Source organism: Acanthochromis polyacanthus, chromosome 2 (assembly GCF_021347895.1).
Source record: "Acanthochromis polyacanthus isolate Apoly-LR-REF ecotype Palm Island chromosome 2, KAUST_Apoly_ChrSc, whole genome shotgun sequence".
NCBI classification, from domain to species: Eukaryota; Metazoa; Chordata; class Actinopteri; family Pomacentridae; genus Acanthochromis; species Acanthochromis polyacanthus.
This window is the reverse complement of record NC_067114.1, coordinates 23,886,513-23,907,137: the sequence shown is the minus strand read 5'-3', so window position 1 is coordinate 23,907,137 and position 20,625 is coordinate 23,886,513. Positions and strand designations below refer to the sequence as shown.

The following is a 20,625-nucleotide window of genomic DNA, read 5'->3' as shown; positions in this document are numbered from 1 at the left end:
CATGTTTTTACACCCTTTAAATTTTTACTCCCATAAGCTCATTTCGATAAAGGGTACACAAGCAGCTTTCTGTCTCAGTTACTGAAATAAGTTACTTCAGTTTGTTCCACAAGCAGAAGTCGTTCTTATAGACTTTACTCTGGGTTTGGTAAGTGTCAGACTCATTGCTTTGCACCAGTCACATTCCAAACCAACAGCTTCCTTTTGCATCATGTTGAAGTGTCGCCATGAAGTTGTGAAAATGTGGCCTTCCCGTTAGCACTTTGGTTACTCAAGGACTGGTTCTGTATTATTTTCATCACAACGTCAAGACTAGGGCGAGTACATTGGTTTAAAGGTGACAAAATTCCCTTGAAAGTACAGGTGTGTTTTTGAAACGTGTTTAGTGACCAAGTGGCATGTCATTATTAAAGGTAAAACATGAGGGGATACACAGCCTACTTTTCTTATTTTATAGCTCTTGATCTGGCCAAGATTGGAGGACCGAACTGAATATTACAATTACAGTCAATATCAGAATGAAAACAGATTTTTATTTATATAAAGAAAGAAATGCAAATACATTTAAAATATTTTCTTACCTTACAAAAAAACATTTTAAAACAACACTGCAAAACCTAAAGCTATGCACTCTGGATGCACAATGGTCGTGACACTGGCCAATAAAAAGCTTTAGAATTAAATATCAGGATTGGCACAAAATTGACATTGACAGGCACTTTGGTTTGAGAACGGTGCATAAAATAAATAAGGCATGTTTTACATGTATGCTAATGTTCAAAAGACTCACCCAGACAATTTCAGATTTTCCATGAAAATTCACACTTTCGTTCAGGTGCTAACAGAATTGCACAAGGGTTTTCTAATCATCAGTTAGCCTTTCAACACCATTAACTAACATAATGTAGCATTAGAACACAGGAGTGATGGTTGCTGGAAATGTTCCTGTGTTTCCCTTTGTAGACATTTCATTAAAAATCTGATGTTTCCAGCTAGAAATAGTCATTTACCACATTAACAATGTCTGGACTGTATTTCTGACAAATTTAATGCTATCTTCATCGAAAAAAAATGTTTTTCTTTCAAAAATAAGGATGTTTCTAAGAGACCCCAAACTTTTGAACAGTAGTGTAAGTGTTGTGTATATTTTAAAGGCATGATATTTTATGACTGCATCTGCTGTTGGGCCATCATAAAAGAAAGTTTAGGCTTAAAACATGAACATTTGCAATCATCCAGAATCATACCAAAAATATCTTTTATTCATATATGTGTCAAAAATCCAATATTCTACATCCCTAGTATGTACAGAGCAGAAGCAACATATTAGTAAACTTTAACAATGGCATGACATACTTTACTGTGCATCTGCATAAAAACTGACAATTGCATTTATCAGAAGCAGTAACTGATATAGCAATGCTGACATTCTGATCCAGGCGTTAAATGAACCTGCTTATCTTTTGAACTGTCGCAGGGCCCTGACAACAGCAAGACAGTGGTAACATCAGTCATAGGCCTAAGGCAACACAGACACACAACCACTCACTGACACATTCACACAGGACACTAGCTATTAAACTAGAGTCTACTATTACATTATTAAAAAAGAAATGAATTATTTCATTGTTTTCAGATGGTGGCACAAACATAAGAGATGGATACATTCAATGAAACCAAAGCTGTCTGCATGGCTAAATACCTCCAGAGGTAAGTGAGAAAATGAGAACACTGCCATTTGAAAAATATATAATAATGTGAGTGCAATTTGCAGTGGTGCAATAGTTGAGTATTGCTTCATTGATTAAATGAATGAATCAAAGTGCAACTCAGCCAACGAGCCTTATTGATGTTATTCATATATACACAATGTGAAACTCAATACACACAAAAAGTAAAGTGCTACCCAACTTCTTGAATTTAAGTTAACGGAAAGCTGTAAAGTATAGGAACGCAGGTGAACTGATATTGCACTGAACAGTATGGCTTTCATATAAGCTCAACTATCAGGCATTATGGCACATTGCTTTCTATATGAAAACCCTGTTGGAGGGTAAGCTGTGATATTTGTGCTCAGATTCACACTCTATAACAGGCGCAGCTGAAAAAAGGATGTCACAGCTTCCTATTAGTCAACATCTCAGCAGTATTTCACTGTGTGAACTTGTTAAAATGAGAAAGAGAGAAGTCTTTTTAAAAAAAAAAAAAAAAAAAAGCCTCAGTCTGTCGTCATCCAAAGGCCTCTGAGGTAGTTTACAAGAGCAGATCATCAAAAAGTGCATCATGTTCATTTGAACAGAATTTCACAGCAAAGGAAACAAGACGGAAGACCTTTATAGGTGATTTTCTAAAGAACTAAGACAATGAAATACTGTTATAGGGGCATCATGATGACTGGCATTTCAGCTAAGCATCTGGCAGTCTTTCAAAACCCCTGAAGGTAAACAGGTTCGACACACTTTTTAAACTAAAGCGCCTAGTTTCTGCAGTACATTGGTTTTCTTCATGCTTGATTTGTATGACAGTAGCAAGATAACCCTCCTGTTACGTTGCAGGACAAACTGACCCATTTTAAAGTATAAATAATCTTTTAAAAATTGATAAAAGTATTTTTTTCAGTATGAAACGCATATTCTACACAAATCCTCAGAAGTCGTTTGTCTTGACTTTCAGTCGATTTGATTCTAAATCGAAGAGGTGTCTAGTGTTAATTTATCAACATCACTCCATGAAAAGAAAAAAATCTAAATATAGACAAAAAAAATCAGTGTCATGTAAAACTTGTATTTTATATGTAGATCTTTCCAAAGCACATTAAAAAAAGTTTTAACATGTATTTTTTATGAAAAACTAATGAATTATCTTCATTGAACCATGATCTGTGAGAGCTAAAGAACACCACTACACTTAATATTGATCGATAAATTGGCTATTAAGGGAGTCAAAATGAAATATAAATGATGTTTAGTGGGATTTTTTGGTTTCTGACACTTCTGAATAATTAAACTGACCGAGGAACATTATTGCTGTTCCTGAGAAACAAACCTAACAGAAGGGTTAATTATTAGATGCAATTATTCATATTTTTCAATACTTTGCATTGTTGTAAAAGTATAAATATGTCATACAAAACAAGCATGCAGTTTTAAAGACTCATCCTTGACTTCGTAGCTCGATGTAATAATAGCTGGCGGTCACAAACTGAAGCTAGCACCGTGGCTAGCATGGTTTAGGGATAAAACACACATTGACAAATGCAGAGAAGCGTGAATAACATTAGAGCCTTGACACATTTTTTTCTATTCTTCTACATTCCTTTGGCAAAGATTGAGAGGTCTGTTTTTTGACAGTAAATGCCAAAAGGACAGTAAAAATAATTTTCTAAGTTAAAGGAAAGAAATTGTTGCAAAATAAACTATTTATAACAAAATTCAATTCAATATGCAGTTTACAAGAGACATCAGTAGACCCCTGTGCAATATCACCTTTCTGGCTAAGTAAGTCAAAATTATACTACTTCTCACGGTATTTCCTCTCATGAGCAGTGGAAAAGCAAAGTGTTTCAAAGGACAATGCTGAAAATACAGGCCCCAAAGTAGAAACTCAATACAAAAAGTGAATACATCTGAGATCAGTTGTAGTTAGAAGAATTGACAGAAAAGAGAAATAAGTCAAGACTACTACAGGCGAGTAACCTGACTGGCATCCAGAACATGTTTGGAGTATTTTAAAGACAAAAGTAGAGTAGCAGTAATGAAAGGTGTACTGACTTTTGTCACATTGACTTCCTACTGTGAGGCCTGAAATTTAAGTGACACTACACGGAGATGTACTCACTTCTGCTGTAATATTCTGCATTAACATGATAAATTCTTAATCAGAACAACCATCAGACAAATCCAGACCACTGGGCTTGATAGTCGACCCACTGCGCTGCTCTCCACCCGCAGCTGGTACTGTGCCAGAACTTTGCTGTAGCCCATCTCGTCTGACACACATTTGTAAGTTCCCTCCTGCTCAGGCCCCATGCTGTCGATCAGAAGGAGGCACTGCTCCTCCCTCGAGCTGCAGAACGTGACGTTTTTACGGCCCCACATCCATCTATACTCGGCGTGGCGCGATGACACCGGACACTGCAGGAAATACTTTGACCCAAGTGTGATGCTGGTCACGTTCTCTTGTGGACGTGGAGCTTTAGTGGGATGCCTAAATACTGAAAAACAAACAAAAGAATGTTTAGCTTTAAGGTGTACATTTACTTTGTTTCCTTTATTTAATCTGAAACCCGTTTGGTTTCAATCTCGTTTAGGGAGCGGCAAAGTGCCCGGATCCTCTTTCAGGATGTAGTGAAATAGCCGGGAGGGTTTTACACCTGAAAATGAATCTGAGAAAATGAGAAACAAATGTGCAGTGAAAGTAGGTTGAATTAAAAAATGCATCTAACATCAGAGTAGAACACAAAGGAGTAAGGCTGATTTACACTAGTGAGGCGAGTGGTTATACAGAGGGAGCATGTTTAATCAAATGTTATGATGATAGGATATAAAACAGAAGTAATGTTCTTTCTACTGTCATTTGCATGTGAACATTAATCTAGGCAAAGTGCAAAGAAGTCAAACAAGCTTTGTTGAAAATGAAGAAGTTGGTCAGCTGTGTGGGTTTCACCATTTCTGAAGAGATTAACAACGCAAACAGCTGTATGTATCATCAGCATATGGGCGAATATATAAGAGGAATACTTTCTGATTGTAATTATGCAAGTTGACTTGAAAACATCTGGGTGTCCTGATGCTGTGTGCTACTGTTCACAGCTCTAATCCTCCTGATTCCATCAACTTAAGTAACACAAAACTATAAAAACAGGCAATCTGTGTTTTAAGAAAAACAATTGAAGGAAGGAAGGTTAACAGTTTCTTGGTGCTGATTTACAATGGTTTGATATTAGTGCATAGTCTGAATCTAACCATCTGTTATTAAAGTAGGTTTCTTGCTGGTAAAGGAAGTATCCACAGAGGATGTGAGATAAGCAGAGCTCCAAAAGATCAGACACATTTGTTTTATCGTTGAATGAGGCGTATGAAAACCTAAACAAACACACAGGCTTGAATCAGCTCAGATTAGCCTCATTTCCTCACTAATGTAACAGACTCAAAAACAAAGTGTGTTTGAGCGGAATTACATAAAAATGAAAAACATGTAAAAGCAGTGCTGTTACATGTAAAATAAAAACATACAGATACATACATATATAAATAGGTTGGACTCCTCAGATTCAGAAACTATATATACAAAAAAACTATAGTACAGAAGTGGACTGGTTGGTTTAACAAGAACGTCTTCAGAAACACTGTGGGCAGGTGTATTAGACTGTGTGTTTAGAGATGACTGATTTCTGACAACAGTGGGCAGTATGTGTTTCTAAGGCTGGTACCAAATGTTGCCCTATTGCACAAAATGAGATCTTGAGGCAGTAAAGTAAGTAAAGTTCTGTTTACTCTGAGGTAATATTTCCAGCATGTTTTACATGTATATTTGAATAACGCTGTTTTAGGGCAGCAGGTACCGGGTGATCTCTCTAGACCTGTGTTATACCAGTGTAGAGTACACTCCTCAAAGACAGAACACTGCTGTAGGAACTTTGTAAAGAGAAAGGGATTGTTGGTATTTTCATGAAAATTACATTTGTCTTTAAGAGGTTTATGCACAGGATGGGGAACAAGGCACTAAATAAATCCGATGACTGTCTTTTTCCCTGCCTGCTTTGGGACAGTGGCTGTGAAAAGGGCATTTCCTTCCTTTCTTTGATGTCTGTCTCTGAGCAACCCCCCGCTCTACAATCCCTCCTTTCACTTTTACAGAGACTGTAAGGAGTGTTGTAGCGTGGTGAGTGGTGGAACTGTTTTTCTGTTTCTGTTTTGAGCGCCTATTCTTCTAAAAAGTCTTAATACTCCCTCTCTTTCTCTTTCTTTCCCTCTCTCTTGCGTGCAAGGAAAACTCCACCGCAGTCACATGAAATGAGCATTTACCGTAGTTGCTGTTTATGTTAAACCACAGAGTCACATTGAAGCTAATCAAGTCACAAATCAACAGACCCTCTTCTTGGTTGCTTCACCATATACATTTATAGTTCGCTGCTACTGAATGATACAAGCTGTAAAACACAGAAATATCCAAATACCTTTTTCAGGCCGATGACTGTTTGGCAGCGATGCACAGATGGCATGGTTTCCTCCAGCCACATCCTGTCGAGTCGTACTGTCAAGGAAACGGTGCAGATCATTTAGTATCTCTCCTATGCAACCCTTCACCCGTATGCAAGAACGCCTGACATTTGAATTAGTACTTCATTTAAAGCTTCAAACAGGGTACACAACATCAGTCTCACACTGAATTCACACAACACAGCTATATCTAGAGCTAGATTTTCAACATTTCAAATGAGCATTATTCATCATTAGGTAGTGTGTATAATATAAATGAAACATCTTAACAAGTATTATTCCTTTATTCTGTTACTCTTTGACTGTGCCTGCTTATCATAAGAAACAAATGGCATATCAAAAAAACTGCACATACAGTCCTATTCTCTGTAAATAGCAAAGCAGCAAGTAAAGGCTGTAGCTTTTGATATTATAGTTTATTTGTTGTGTATAAGAACATACTATATACAGCAAACAGTTCTCCTTGCATCTTGTAAATACTGTGAGTAAGAACATGGTGAATGTTTTCAGTTGTGGTCCACCCACATACATGTGGGGAAATATAATCTATGACCGATATCACTGTCATTTCCTCTCTTGTGCAGCCCATGAGTGAATCATTGTTTGATTGGATTTTCATATTGTGTGATCACAGGTGTGACTTAATGGGTGCCAAGTAGGTTTTTACTTGTTCTGTTGGCTTGCTAACACATGCCGAGAAGTCTAAGTTTAACTCATCTGTCCTGTTCTCTTTTTTACTGAAGTGTTACTTCCTGTTTCTGAGAAGTGAGTCAGTCATGTATAGAGGTAAAGTACATTTTAAAATCAATCAAGTGGGTCAAAACTGTCAACGCAAAGTGAGAATACAATAATGATGATTATACTGGAAGCACAAAGCTGCCATGTGAGCAAAAATAAATAAATAAAATGCAGTATCGTTATACTGGGAAAGTTTAAGTGACTGTTCATGTTTCAAAACAAGTCCCAAAAAAGTTCCCAGAAATTCCCACTTTGTCAGTTGACATGATAAGATTTTTAAAGCAAATCATATTTCCTCTAGACAGTTAAAAGCAAACATTTTAAGCTTGTATTTCCTGACTGATAAAAGTTGTTGAACATGATATTTTTTTCTATTACTAAAGCAACACCATACCTCTGGTGGTTATTTGCTCGATGCTAGCTAGCAGGTAAGTCGTGCAGATGGGTGTTACTAACAAGAAACATAGTGCAACTTCACGGAAGAGGTTGTTAAAAGTTCAATAATGTGCACAGAGTAAAAAGCTACACGGGGCCTGACGACTAGATAACAAGCTGCTGGTATTGGTTCAGTGTTTAAAAGTGCTAAAATGATTTATACTAAGTTCTTATTAAAGTAGTTGCTAAAATCATGGAGCATGCCAAGACACAATAAACATTAGTGTGCATACAGTGTGTTCCTGTAGGGCTGGTTTGGTTGAACCTGTGGTGTTTCACATCCGTTTGAATTGAGCTGAGGAAGTTTTGACCACTGAAAGTGCTGCTAAGCAACATTTGATGACGATAAGAAATAAGGGACAGGTTACACTGCAACAGCAGCAAGCATGGAGTAGATTTAAGTGGCTGATGATTGGGATTCATCACATTATTAATGAGGTCACTGACTGGAAATAAGCAGAGCAGCAGCATCAAAGCAGATTTTAAAAGCCTCTGATGCAACCCTGAAGTAAGCTAAGAGATTTCATGAATTACGGCGTAGATTCAGATGAGATAACTGTCTGTGATAAAGTGCTGCCGACCAGTCAGAAATCTTCAGCGCTGCATGCTGAACATTTCCAAGCCTAAATTTCCTGGACTTTCAGTAGGTAATACCAAACCAAGCAGGGACATTTTGAAGGGTAAAATAATTTACTTGCAATGTAAAGTCCCTCTAAAATCTCATCGATGTGTGTGTGTGTGGGTGATTCCATGAAAATAATCCCTTCCTGCCTTCAAATGGTTTAGATGTAACTCAACATGATTACTTATTCTAGGATGCGCAGATCAGCCTTGTCCATGCAGCTCAAATAGTGCAAAAACACTTAACCACTGTAAACTACTCTATGCTACAAAAGGAAGTTGTGATATTGGAGTAATTCAGTTATACATATACAAACTGATTGTGAAGAGGAATATTGATACAGAAAGCTCCACCCTGCTGATTGGTTCTTTAAGTTCTTTAATTTAAACACGGTGAAAAACTACATTTTCACTGTATGGGGTTTTAAACTTAGATGCCAGGTTCTGCAATGGAAACACACTATGTCCCTCCACATGTTCCTAGTTACTGTGGAAAGAACCCACACTGGAAACAAGGCTGTAGATTACTGGTGTGCAGCTACATGAAGCTCTGTGGTCTTACTTTGTCTGAGGGATGCAGTGGGTGCCGTTCCAGCCACAGAAAGGATCTCTGGATAAGACACATTCCTGACAAGTGTTTCCATACTGAGCACAGTTGGCCACATCCAGCTGGACCAGCTGACTTCTCGAGTAGACATACAGCTTTTTCTGCAATGAGACACAAATGTACTAATTGTGCTGGGCTTATATATTCTGACAAAAATAAAAATAAAAATACAAGTTTGAACTTCATCCAAAGAACAAAGTTGAATGCTCTTCTTTTACAGGTATCATCATTTCCACTAGTTAAAACCATTATTGCCCTATGAGTGAAACCTTTCCACACTCCAACTTTCGTGTCTTGGTGTGTGGGACGGATGTGTTGCTAGCGAGGTGTTACTCACAGAGGACGGCTGTAAGATGACTCCGAGAGTGTGCGCACCGTGGTTGAAAGGTCGATACTCTGCAATGATGAAGCTGTGGTTTTCACTCTGCATCACCTTATGAATCGCTCCATTATCTATGTGAGAGCAAAAGGCAGAAAGACAGATGATTACTAAACACTCAAGCAGCCAGAGCATCTGACACACATCAACCATCCCACTCACACGCCTCAGGTTTCGTGACCTTAAATGACATTACCCTCTGTCATAAAAACTTAGCCTAAGGAAAATATTCAGTTGAGCAATTGTGAAACGCTGTCTCCAAGCTTTCCTTATACGTCCACAGTTATCAGAGGACTGTGTGTGATCTTGGCACTGCCCACATCACTCACTGTATGGTCATTAGTGCAGTTATGAGGCTCACAGGGTGATATACGGAGTACTGATGTTATAGGACTTCATTTGCTCTAAGATGACATTAACGACATTAAAGATATTTTTTCATTGTGTTGCATATATATTGAGGCCAGACTCTGGGTCACAGGGCAGTGTGGAAACTTTTTTAAGGAGTTTACTTGAACTACAGACTTGTGTTGTGTTTCCATTTGGTTTTCTGTGTAAATGGTCACCTTTGTGCCAAGCCTTTAAGTTGGAGGATCCATACAGAAAACCTTTTGTGTCTGAGGCCTCAGTAAGTCCCACCACACATCTACATTTGTCTTTGAGGTGATTATTTCTCCTCTCTACACCCCTTCCCTACTCAGTCCTGTTCTGTTGACACATGTCCATGCCAGATACTACAGCGCCTCTAAAATGTATTCACTCCCCATGGAGGGTTTTCCCTTCTATTCCTTTTCAACACACTTAATCATGATGAGTTCAGTATTTCGTAGATGCACCTTTGGCCATTATTACAACACTGCATTAGGCCTGTGTGGACAGGTCTCATTTAACCTCCTCTAAAACATTACAATTTTACCCCACCTGTCTTTGCAACATCAAACTATAAGGCTGCAGGGAAATCTTGAGGTAATAGCCTTTTTCAAGTCAAGTCCCAAATTTTCAGCTGGATTGAGGTGTGAGCTCTGACTCAGCCACTGCATTCATTTAGTCTTAATACCATTGCTTTAGGTCATTATATTGCTGAAAAGCAAATCTCTCCCAAGTAGCAGTGTTGTCCTGCAGGATTTACCTTTACTTTGCTGCATTAATCTCATCTTCTACCATTACAAGTCTTTCAGGGCCCGCTGCTACTACCGTTAAAGGTGTGTTTGTGATAATGTGCAGCGCTTGGTGTTTGCTAAACTTAGCATCTAGTTTGATGACCAAAAAGCTCAATTCTGGTCTCATCAATTCAAAGAAGCTTCTTCCACTGGACTTCAGAGTCTCCCACATGGCCTGTGGCAAACTTTGGTTGAGATACAATATGACCCTTTTTCAACAGTGGCTTTGTCTTTGCTTGTAAGCCCTAATTAAACTGACCATGATTTAAGGTTAAAAAGCACTAACGGAGGAAACTTCAAAGGGCGTGAAAACTTTGAATAAGCTCTGTAGTACTGAGTGCTGCAGTACTGTGTTGTGTCTCACTGTGTACTAAAGTAAACTTTTAGGTTGTTCAGATGCTTTGCCTCAGTGAAACAAATTGTTTTGGGGAACTTGTGTATGTCGTCATCTTCAAATGCACACAAGTATACAACACAGTTCAATTTTCTTAGTTTCTTCCTTCCAGATTGACATTATTGTATTACTCACCCAGCGACAGGAACAAAACTGTGTGGCTCCTGTTGTGCTGGGAACTGTCAATGTAGATGTGAGTGTAGTTGCGATGATTAAAGAGAATTGGGCCAGAGTCCCCCTCAGGCCTGACCCATTCCTTCATCTCTGAAGTCTTCTCGATGTTCCTCAGGATCTCAGAGGAAATCTTGGTGCTATCAAGAACACACTGAAGAAAAAAGGTGCATGTTTAGAATAGCTGCTGCACACGAATTAAATATTCCATGACTCTCATCAACTTGTTCGCTGTCAAGCTTTCTGCTTTTATGCTGCATATTTACATTATTAATGATGGAAATTTAAATTTATTTTATTTTATTTTCCCATTTTCTGACAGCTTTCATTTTAAAGCTGTCACCAGAATCATGAGCTGGTGGTAAAACTTCTCTCCAGCTTCCTTCTTTAACTTTAGAATTGACTTTTCTTTATACAGGTTCAAGGCCTTTGAGTAATTTTGTATTTTAATTTGTTAAAACAACTAAAAAATAAAAATGGCAAAAGGCCAAGCAAAGCTGTGAAAATGTCATGGTATGCTTCCCAAAGTGCTGAAACACTGATTTATCTATCAAACACCGCATCAGTACATGGTTTGAAAGACAGAAGCCAAAACACAGCAGGGATCTTTAAATGAGGACACTTTTCACTTCAGATCCATTAGAATGGTTCATACCTCTCTAGACCGGTTCATTTCGTCGTCTGGGGCGAATGGGGAAGTTCTGAAGACATCGTCAATGTCTTGTATCGTGTAGACACACACAGCGCTCATTCCCCTGCAGAGACAGCAGAAGTCAGCGGGTTTACAAAGACACATCTGCAGCAACAAGACACCGCACAGAGGTCAGCAAGATTTCAGTCATGCTGGTTAGAAACTGTGACAAAAAAAAAAAACAGCTGAACAGACATGATAGCAGTGAAGAAAAGGAAACAGAACTAAACATTGTAGACAAAACAAAAGAGGAACTGAAAAAAAGTGTCACTGTTTTTAACAAATCAAACGTGATATCCACAGCACAAGGATGATGCTGAACCACAGTTTGTTCTGTTTGTCTACTGAAGTCTTCAAGTTACCCTGCACTTCTGTGTAAACAACTATTTATAGGGTTTTTCTTCCAATGTCATGGTGGTTTGTGGTTGTGGAATTTGGTTTGGTTTAAATAGCTAACATAACAAGTGACTTGGCTTTTTTCTAGAAAGACTAAACATGGCAGATGAATCATTCTGGTTTTAACTGTTTATCATTGCGTGTAATCTTATGATTCTGAGGCAAAGCTTAGTAGACGCTTTGGAAAGAGCACATGATGTCAACACGCAAGTAGCTGACTGGTTATCATGTGCTTCATGTTAGATATGAGATAATTCTCTCACTTCAACTGATGCAATATCATAACCTATCAGTAGTGTTTTTACTTTGCAACATCCTATACAAGCTTCCTCTAAAGCAGTCAGTGACAACTGCATCCTACCATTCGTTTCTGAAGAGTGCATAAACTCTGGTGTCCCGCCACCGGTCTGCGTGCACAATGGCCGTGTCTACCAGCTCGGAGAAATGCTGTTTGTTGTCAGAGTCTCCACAGAAGAGTTTGGCATACATCTGGGATGTCCAGCTGAACTGCAGATTGTTCTTGGGTCCACCAATATCTGCCTGGAAGCAACGCACAGCTAAAGCATCAAAGATTCCTCCATAATACATGACTAGTATACGAACATGGTTAAAGCACAAAAACATCGAATATATAATACTGAATATTAAAACTATATAATAATTATCTCTTACCATGCAAACTTGGGTCACAAAGGGCATCCACATCTCACTGTACAGCCCTTTGTCTCTGTTTTTCTGCTTATAAAAGGCATAAACTCTGTCTTGCAGGGGATCTTCTCTCCGTCTACTGAGCATCAGACCTACATAGTACTGCTCTAAACACAGAAAAACAAAAGAATCATTTGTATTTGAACATTTAAGTTGACACTACTTAACAAAATGAACTTCTTGAGTCGCTCTCTCTGTAGAAATACCTTTAGCAGTGGTCGCTGGTCTGACTCTTTTTTCCCCAAACTTAAAAATGCCAACATGTCCTTGCGATCCAGAGAATGTAATGTAGAGATCTGCATTTTTTTCTGATTCTGGAACAAACAGATGCACATGTTAAGGTATCACAGGTAGCTGTAAACAGGAGGCACAAATGCTGTTTTTATTATAACAGATGGTAGCGAAGTAGAACAACATTGAGCTCAGCAAAGAAGGTTAGTAGTTCAAAACAGAGCAGATGTTCAGCAAACAGGACAGGATGAATAAGGACAGAAAATTAACCACTGAGGATTTACACCGGGCTGCACAGTGACGTAGTGGTTAGCACTTTCGCCTTGCAGCAAAAAGATGCCCGGTTCAAAACCCAGGGTGGGCCTGGGATCTTTCTGCATGGAGTTTGCATGTTCTCCCTGTGCATGCGTGGGTTTTCTCCGGGCACTCTGGCTTCCTCCCACAGTCCAAAAATATGCTGAGGTTAATTGATAACTCTAAATTGCCCGTAGGTGTGAATGTGAGTGTGCTTGTTTGTCTGTATGTGTAGCCCTGTGACAGACTGGTGACCTGTCCAGGGTGTCCCCTGCCTTCGCCTGAGTCAGCTGGGATAGGCTCCAGCACCCCCCGTGACCCTAGTGAGGATAAAGCGGTGTGTAGAGAATGGATGGATGGATGGATTTACACCGATCAGACATAACATTATGACCACCTGCCTAATATTGTGTTGGTCCCCTTTATACTGCTACAACTGCTCTGACCCAGTGGGGCATGGACACAGGACCTCTGGGGATGTGGTGTGGCTCTTGGATGGTGGCAGTGAATTCTGTGGGTCCTGTGGGTTGCAAGGTGGGACCTACCCAGATCAGGCTTATCCTGCCTGGCACATCCCACAGATACTTAGGAAGTTTTGGATCTGGGGAGTGTGGAGCCCAGGTGAACACCTTAGCTCTGTCGTGTTCCCCGGGCCACTCTTGAGCCGCTTTTGTGGTGTGTTGGAATGCATTGCTCTGATGAGGGTGGCAACTGGCATCAAGGACTGCTGTTTCCATAGGGGGCTTAGGGGTTGCTTGACCTGCAATGCTTACGTGGGTGGTACATGTCAAACATCCACATGAATGTCAGGACTCAAAGTTTCCCAGCCAAACATTGCGTTATAAGAAGATGATCGATATTATTCACTTCACTTGTCAGTGGTCATAAAGTTGTGGCTGATCGGTGCATAACAGCCACCATGGAAGACTGGTGAATCAGAAATCAGAGATTCATCAGCAGATTTAAAAAAAAATCCTGTGTGCAGAAAAACCCACCCACAAGTGCAAACTGTTCACCATCCTTTATGACAAATTCCTGTATGGTTTCTGATAAGCTGTGCATTTTCTCAGAGGGACTGCATATGGGTGACGACTCTGATAAATTCTACAAAAAGAAAGCAAAAACAAAAACACAGTACATTTTAAACATTACCAATGCTCGGCATGATTGGCAGCACAACAGAAAAAAAAGACTCTCTTTAAACTAAAGGCATTACTTGAGATTATAAGCTCTTTATTATATTGACTTTTCCTTGCTGGACTGTTAAACAGATGTCCACGTGGAGGGATCCAACTGGGAGAAGTCAACATAATAAAGACGTCTTAATCAAAGGAGTGCCGAGTGTGGAGAGAGTCAAGCCCTTTTAAACACATCTAGGGCTGACTTTCTACCACCGCTAATTATTCCCAGTGTTAAAGCAGTGCCCAGTAGCACATCTCTGCTGTATCCTACCACGTCACAGCACAGGGTTGCTCTCCTGTTGCTTCCACAAACAAACACTTTGTGGCCTTCTTCCCTCTGGTGGACCACGGTGATGTTATAGCCGCAATCCTAAATGATGAAAAGAAGATTCATTAATAACCCACGATCAAATCCAACCAACAACCCAAATGCTCTGCTCTGTCGTCATTGTGCACCACTCACATTTGTAGGGCATTCCTTCCACTGCACCTTCCTTTCTACGGGAGTCTGGAGAGAGACAGAATGCAGGAACGTTACTCTGCTCCACATCCAAAGCAGTAATTCAACAGCTCAGTTTTCTGTAATATAGTTATTCAATACCTTATTGAGGTTTTGAAAGTTGTACCAATTCAGGTGTGTTTGTCCAACAGCAGTAACAGAATCCGGCTGTCTATCCAGGAGAATCTGAACAGGTCTGTGGTGTTCAGGTAGAGATGACCTTTTAACTGCAGTGTCTACAATTTAAAAAAAAAAAATGCAGAATGATAACCATGGTGTGAAGTGGGTGTGGACATAGTAGGGTCAAATTTCTACAGTACACAAACTTGTTTAGAGCGAAGAACTGTGTTGTTAGTAATGTCATCTTTCAATGTTTGAATTTGTGAGAGAGAAAAATAGAAAAAACTAAAGAAGAATTTTGTGTAAGTGACTCGGGGAGCTCATATGCAGTCATGTTTTAGTTCATGGCTGCAGGCTGAAAAAAGTCTTGGTGTTTTTTGTTAATCTTGTTTGTTTTTGCTGGTCAAACAAGTACGGTTTTGTTGTAAGAGAAAAAAGTTAATATTCTGAAATTTCCAAGTGCCAGTTCAAATCCTTTTCAGCAGAGAGGAGACATACAACCCAGGTTAAACAGCAAGTATTTTAAGAGGAACACAGGAGCCACTGACCCAGTAAACTATAGTTCAACTTGGCTGTTTCCTTATAATAGTCTGTGTGAAGGGAACTTCACTTTACAAGTTAAACTACTTCTGATGGACCAAAGTTCTAGTTTAGGCAGGATACAGTTTCACTAAAAAGCAGCTGTGACTGATATGATTAAAAACAACTGCTGTCCTTTCAGGTGAACTAGTTTCAGGTTTTCATATTACATGTGCTCTGCGACAGACTGGCGACCTGTCCAGGGTGTCCTCTGCCTTCACCCGAGTCAGCTGGGATAGACTCCAGCACCCCCCGCGACCCTAATGAGGATAAAGTGGTGTATAGAGAGTGGATGGACAGATATTACATGTGCTGGCTCAGGTAGTTGCTGATGGGGGCGCATGATGGATGTGAGCTTTTGTTGATGGAATATCACATCATGAAACATGCTCATTGGATATTCTGTTTTTCTCAGAAGATGTGTGATTTGGCATAACAGGAGAAGCACAAGTGTAACTAATAACATCAACTACACTCAGTACTATTCTCCCTGTTGTAATCAACCAGGACACAGAACCAGCTTGGACAGTAGCAGGTCTTGAAACAGAAGCAGGTAAACAGAACTCAGCCTGTATTAAATGCCAAAATATCTATAGAGAAGTGATAGCTTCCCCTTACTGGAACCTTATGAAATGCTTTTAGTTTTCACTTCTTATTTTTCGGTACGTAGACACTTTGCAGAGGGTTTGATATTATCACATTATTGGGACTTTAATAGCACTACAGAATAAAAAAGGGAAACCAGATATATATTTACAGCAAGAGCCCACCCTTTGCCAGCAGGTTTAAATGACAAGGCATCATGTCTACTTTTAAAATTCAAAGAATAAGCTTATTTTACCCTCAAAATTTTGGAGTAACATAGACAATGCCATGTTTTCTGTAGTAGAAATTTGGACACACCTTCTCATTCAATGGTTTTAATTTAATTATTTTGTACATTATAGATGAATAATTCAGTATTATAGATTGATATATTGAATACATCAAAACTGTAACGGAATACACACACACACACACACATATATATATATCCATCCATTCTCTATACACCGCTTTATCCTCAGCTGTGGGAGGAAGCCGCATGCACAGGGAGAACATTCTAGCTGTGCAATGTATGTGTGTGTGTACATATATGTATATATATATCGTGAAATTAAAATGAAAAAAGTGTGTGTATATCTATCTATCTATCTATCTATATATATATACAGACACACACACACACACACACACACACACACACACACACGCACTTTTTTTTCCCTTTAATTTCATGACGTGAAGTCATTTTTGTAGTTCGTGTCACTTTGGATTTAACCCAGAATAGAAACCATCAGAATAAATGCGGACTTCACATGTGTAAGTGAAGCAAAGAGAAACGTTTCCTACCTTTGTCCGTGAATATCATTCTTGGTGAATGTGTAGAGTTCCTCCCAGTCAAACCACGAAGGCATGAAAGTAATAAATATACTGTAAGCAGGAGAACCATTGTGTTGTGAAGTGTAACTCAAACGCAACTGTGGAGTCTGACTGTTCTGCATTTCGAGAAGCCCGTCTCTCTGCGGGGGTGGGTGTGTTATATTTCCTACATTTAAATGTCATGGTCGCAGTGGCGGAACTTCGGGGGAGCACGAGGGGCAGTGCCCCCCCCCCCCCCCCCCGTGATCCAATTGGCCACCCCGTGTGCCCCCCCTAAAATTTACATTACTGAAACTCCGATTTCCGACGCTCCTGACGCAACTTCGTTGTCCGACCGCAACTGAATGCACCTTTGTGGTAATGAAGAGTAGATAGGACATGGGTGTGCCTATGGAGACACTAAGCTAGTGGGGGCAAAGTTTCAGTGTTTTCCATTGATGTCAATAGCACGAAAACTAAAACAAGAAGAATGTCGGCTCATTGTCCTGCATACAGTTGCACACTACGTCGGAAGATCAAGACAAGGAAACTTGGGATAAATTTCCACAGGTACGAATAGTTTTTGGCTCGTTTTTTATTTTTAAATCTTGTTGAGAGTCTATGAGAGCTAACTAGTTAGCCACTAGCAAAACACTAACACGAGCTAACAGCTGGACAACCAAATACCAGAGGATTAATAGTAGCTGTAGTATAGCTGTACGAGCAGTAGTAGTAATACGAAAAATACAAGCATTAGTAGTATGAGTAGCTGTTAGAGTCGTAGAAGTAGTATTAGCAGGTGTACTAGTATTACAAGTTGTAGTAGCAGTGACAGTATCAGCAGCAGTAGTTGGTGTATTACCACTAGTAGTCGCATTACTATTAATACCAACAATACTACCAATAGTAGTTGAAAAGCCTAACTCATATATATCCAGATTAACATCTATGTTATTCCTCCAAACCCATTATATGATTGGGATTACAAACAATTCTTTAGGACTGCTCTCAAATAATTGAAATGTTACCAAACAATGTTATACATATTAAATTAAATAGCTTTGGTCTCCAGTATATTGGCTGATTCTGTTCTTTGTACTTAATTTATGAGCATGATTTCTTTTTGAATATGTTGTCGTGTACATACTTATTTACTTCTCTGTCTACTTTTTTCTTTACTTCATGTAGGTTTCCCAAAGACTATGGGTTGAGGAAGAAGTGGGAAGCAGCTCTGAGGAGAGAAGGGTTTGCTGTAAATATATAACAGCGTAGAGAGAGAGATAAATAAATAATGATTAATATTAATAATAATTATATTGTTTATTGTAATTGTGTTGTTTATTGTAAATGTAAATAAACTCTATCCTTTTCAAGTCTAGTTCCCTGTTATATGTATATAACAGCCTAGATGTGTGTGTATATATATATATATATATATATATATATATATATATATATATATATAATAAATTAATATAAATAAATAAATAGATTATATTTGCAATTAAATTTTTTGATCTCAAAACATTTTCTACATATCTAAGTATTTACATTTATATATGTAATGGCTGAACTGAAAAGATTCCCTGGCCTCTGGACCTAAATAATAAGATAACTAAAATTGCAGGCTACATTTGTAGGATGCCTTTTTCTGTGTGTGTGTTTTTTTCAGATTAAAATATTCTCTATCAATAGCACATGTTTTGACATTAACAATAAAGTAACCCACACGAAAATCGGTTTAGAAATGAGCAAATTATGATTTATTTTCAATGTACATGCATTGCTTTGGGGCTGCACTGTGACGTAGTGGTTAGCACTTTCGCCTTACAGTAAGCAGATCCTCGGTTCAAATCCCAGGATGGGCCTGGGATCTTTCAGCATGGAGTTTGCATGTTCTCCCTGTGCATGCGTGGGTTTTCTCCGGGCACTCCGGCTTCCTCCCACAGTCCAAAAATATGCTAAGGTTAATTGATAACTCTAAATTGCCCATAGGTGTGAATGTGAGTGTGATTGTTTGTCTTTATATGTAGCCCTGCGACAGACTGGTGACCTGTCCAGGGTGTCCCCTGCCTTCGCCCGAGTCAGCTGAGATAGGCTCCAGCACCTCCCGCGACCCTAGTGAGGATAAAGCGGTGTATAGAGAATGGATGGATGCATTGCTTTGAATGGGAACTTTGCCCCCTCCAAGATGGCAGCCACGTAGGCACGTCGCTAAGCCGGCTGCTACAGCGCACTTGCATATCTACTCTTCATATCTATGGTAAGAAGACTGGCCATTTCTCAACTTGCGTTCTCACGTTCTCGTGAAAAGTCATCATCGAGACTGCATCCCACCAGACGAGAACTGACTTGGGGAGCCAAAAAACCCAGAACGCCGACCAGCAGGAAAGTCCGAGGAGAAAACATCAGAGGTAGCAGAAGTTTTTTTTGGCAATACTACTGTTATTATGATACAAGATGTAGTTTGCAGATTATTTTAGGTGAGAAAGTAGTTGTGTAGCGTCAAATATGTGGTCAATTTATCCAGATAAAGCCTCATTAAACATTCAACGGTTTCAGAGATGTGAGCATCCAGGTTAGACGGCTATGACCGGACGGCCAGAGCTCACTGTAGCCGCCGAGAGCACCCTGATGTCGGCAATACCTTTAGAAATCTGCTTCTGGCTCTGACAGTTCTATATCTGTTAAACAGCGATTGAATTGCATGGAGTTTGGTAAACACCTGTGCAAACTACTGTGGTTTTGCCTCTAATTATAGAGAACTTTGAAATTGCACTAGACCAGGGGTGTCCAAACGTTTTGCAAAGAGGGCCAGATTTGATAAAGTGAATATGCCTGGGGGCCAGTAGTTCCTTCTGATGTTTTTTTAACCACAAAAGTTACATGCAAATGTACACTATTATAATAAAATTCTCATTGTCACAATTCTCTTTATTTTTCAAATGCCAGTGTAATCAAATATAAGCCACTCAGGCAGACGTGAACAACTCTAAAAACACAATTCTGCCTTTAATTCATATCTGGAGAGTCCGATAACACTGAACATTGAACTGTATGGAATATCTTAAATTTCCATGAGTTTGATAAATATCTTTGCCTCATGAACATTTTAAACAGGAGTTATATGTAATGCAAAGTTGTCTGTTATCATTAAAGTTTAAAACAAGCAAATTTTGCTCTCGTCTTTTACAAGATCTTTCATAGAGTAATAGTTTGTGTCACATCTACAGGTATACTACATCAACAGTTATAACCAAATCTTATTCAAGATGTTTAATAAAATAAAAAAGTGTCATAAATCCAAGTGCATAAGTATGCTTTTGGCTTTTCACTGATAATAGTGACAGATGCTAATGTTCAAAACATTCAATTTCAGATTGTTCAAGAAACCAATAACTTGCTGACAGTAATGAGAAGGGTGGTACTGAGATCTGGATTTCGGTAAAGAGGCCAGGTCTGGTTTGACGGAAGTGGTTGAGATGCGCAAAATGTCACTTAAGTGGGAGTCACTTAGTCTTGACCTCATTCGGTTCTTGTTTATGACAAGAATATGTTTGTTTGTGTTTGTTCATGACAGAGAATGTCTGCTCACACAAATATTTGGAGCCGAATAAGCTCAGCATTTTCTTGGCAAATGTTCGCATTTCTGGAAACCTGCCTTTATCCAGCTGCCCATAAAAGTCAACAAGAGAAAGCTGCTGGTGTTTACCGCGCCGATACATCATCACACTGCAGCTCAATGAGCTCCAGCTGCAGCTGTGGAGGAGCATCATCCGGGTCCACGGAGAAGGGAGAA

At 39.2% G+C, this 20,625-nt stretch overlaps 1 protein-coding gene and 1 long non-coding RNA gene across 2 annotated transcripts; one reads left to right on the top strand and one right to left on the bottom strand.

Annotated features, from left to right (window-relative positions):
• Nucleotides 1–513: 513 nt before the first annotated feature.
• LOC110960335 (semaphorin-7A) lies at nt 514–17,003 on the bottom strand. The gene is made up of 14 exons (XM_022207537.2): nt 16,818–17,003; nt 14,829–14,962; nt 14,691–14,735; nt 14,499–14,597; nt 14,042–14,150; nt 12,728–12,835; nt 12,486–12,628; nt 12,175–12,353; nt 11,382–11,481; nt 10,691–10,880; nt 8,960–9,075; nt 8,578–8,723; nt 6,179–6,255; nt 514–4,213 (listed from the first exon to the last, which is right to left on the bottom strand). Exons 1-14 carry the CDS (start codon nt 16,915–16,917, stop codon nt 3,858–3,860), a joined length of 1,902 nt encoding a protein of 633 aa, XP_022063229.2. The 5' UTR covers nt 16,918–17,003; the 3' UTR covers nt 514–3,857.
• Nucleotides 17,004–17,090: 87 nt separating this feature from the next.
• Nucleotides 17,091–18,204, top strand: LOC127532655 (uncharacterized). Its single transcript, XR_007940188.1, has 2 exons — nt 17,091–17,396; nt 18,015–18,204. It is a non-coding gene; the product is annotated as an uncharacterized LOC127532655 (long non-coding RNA).
• Nucleotides 18,205–20,625: the final 2,421 nt, after the last annotated feature.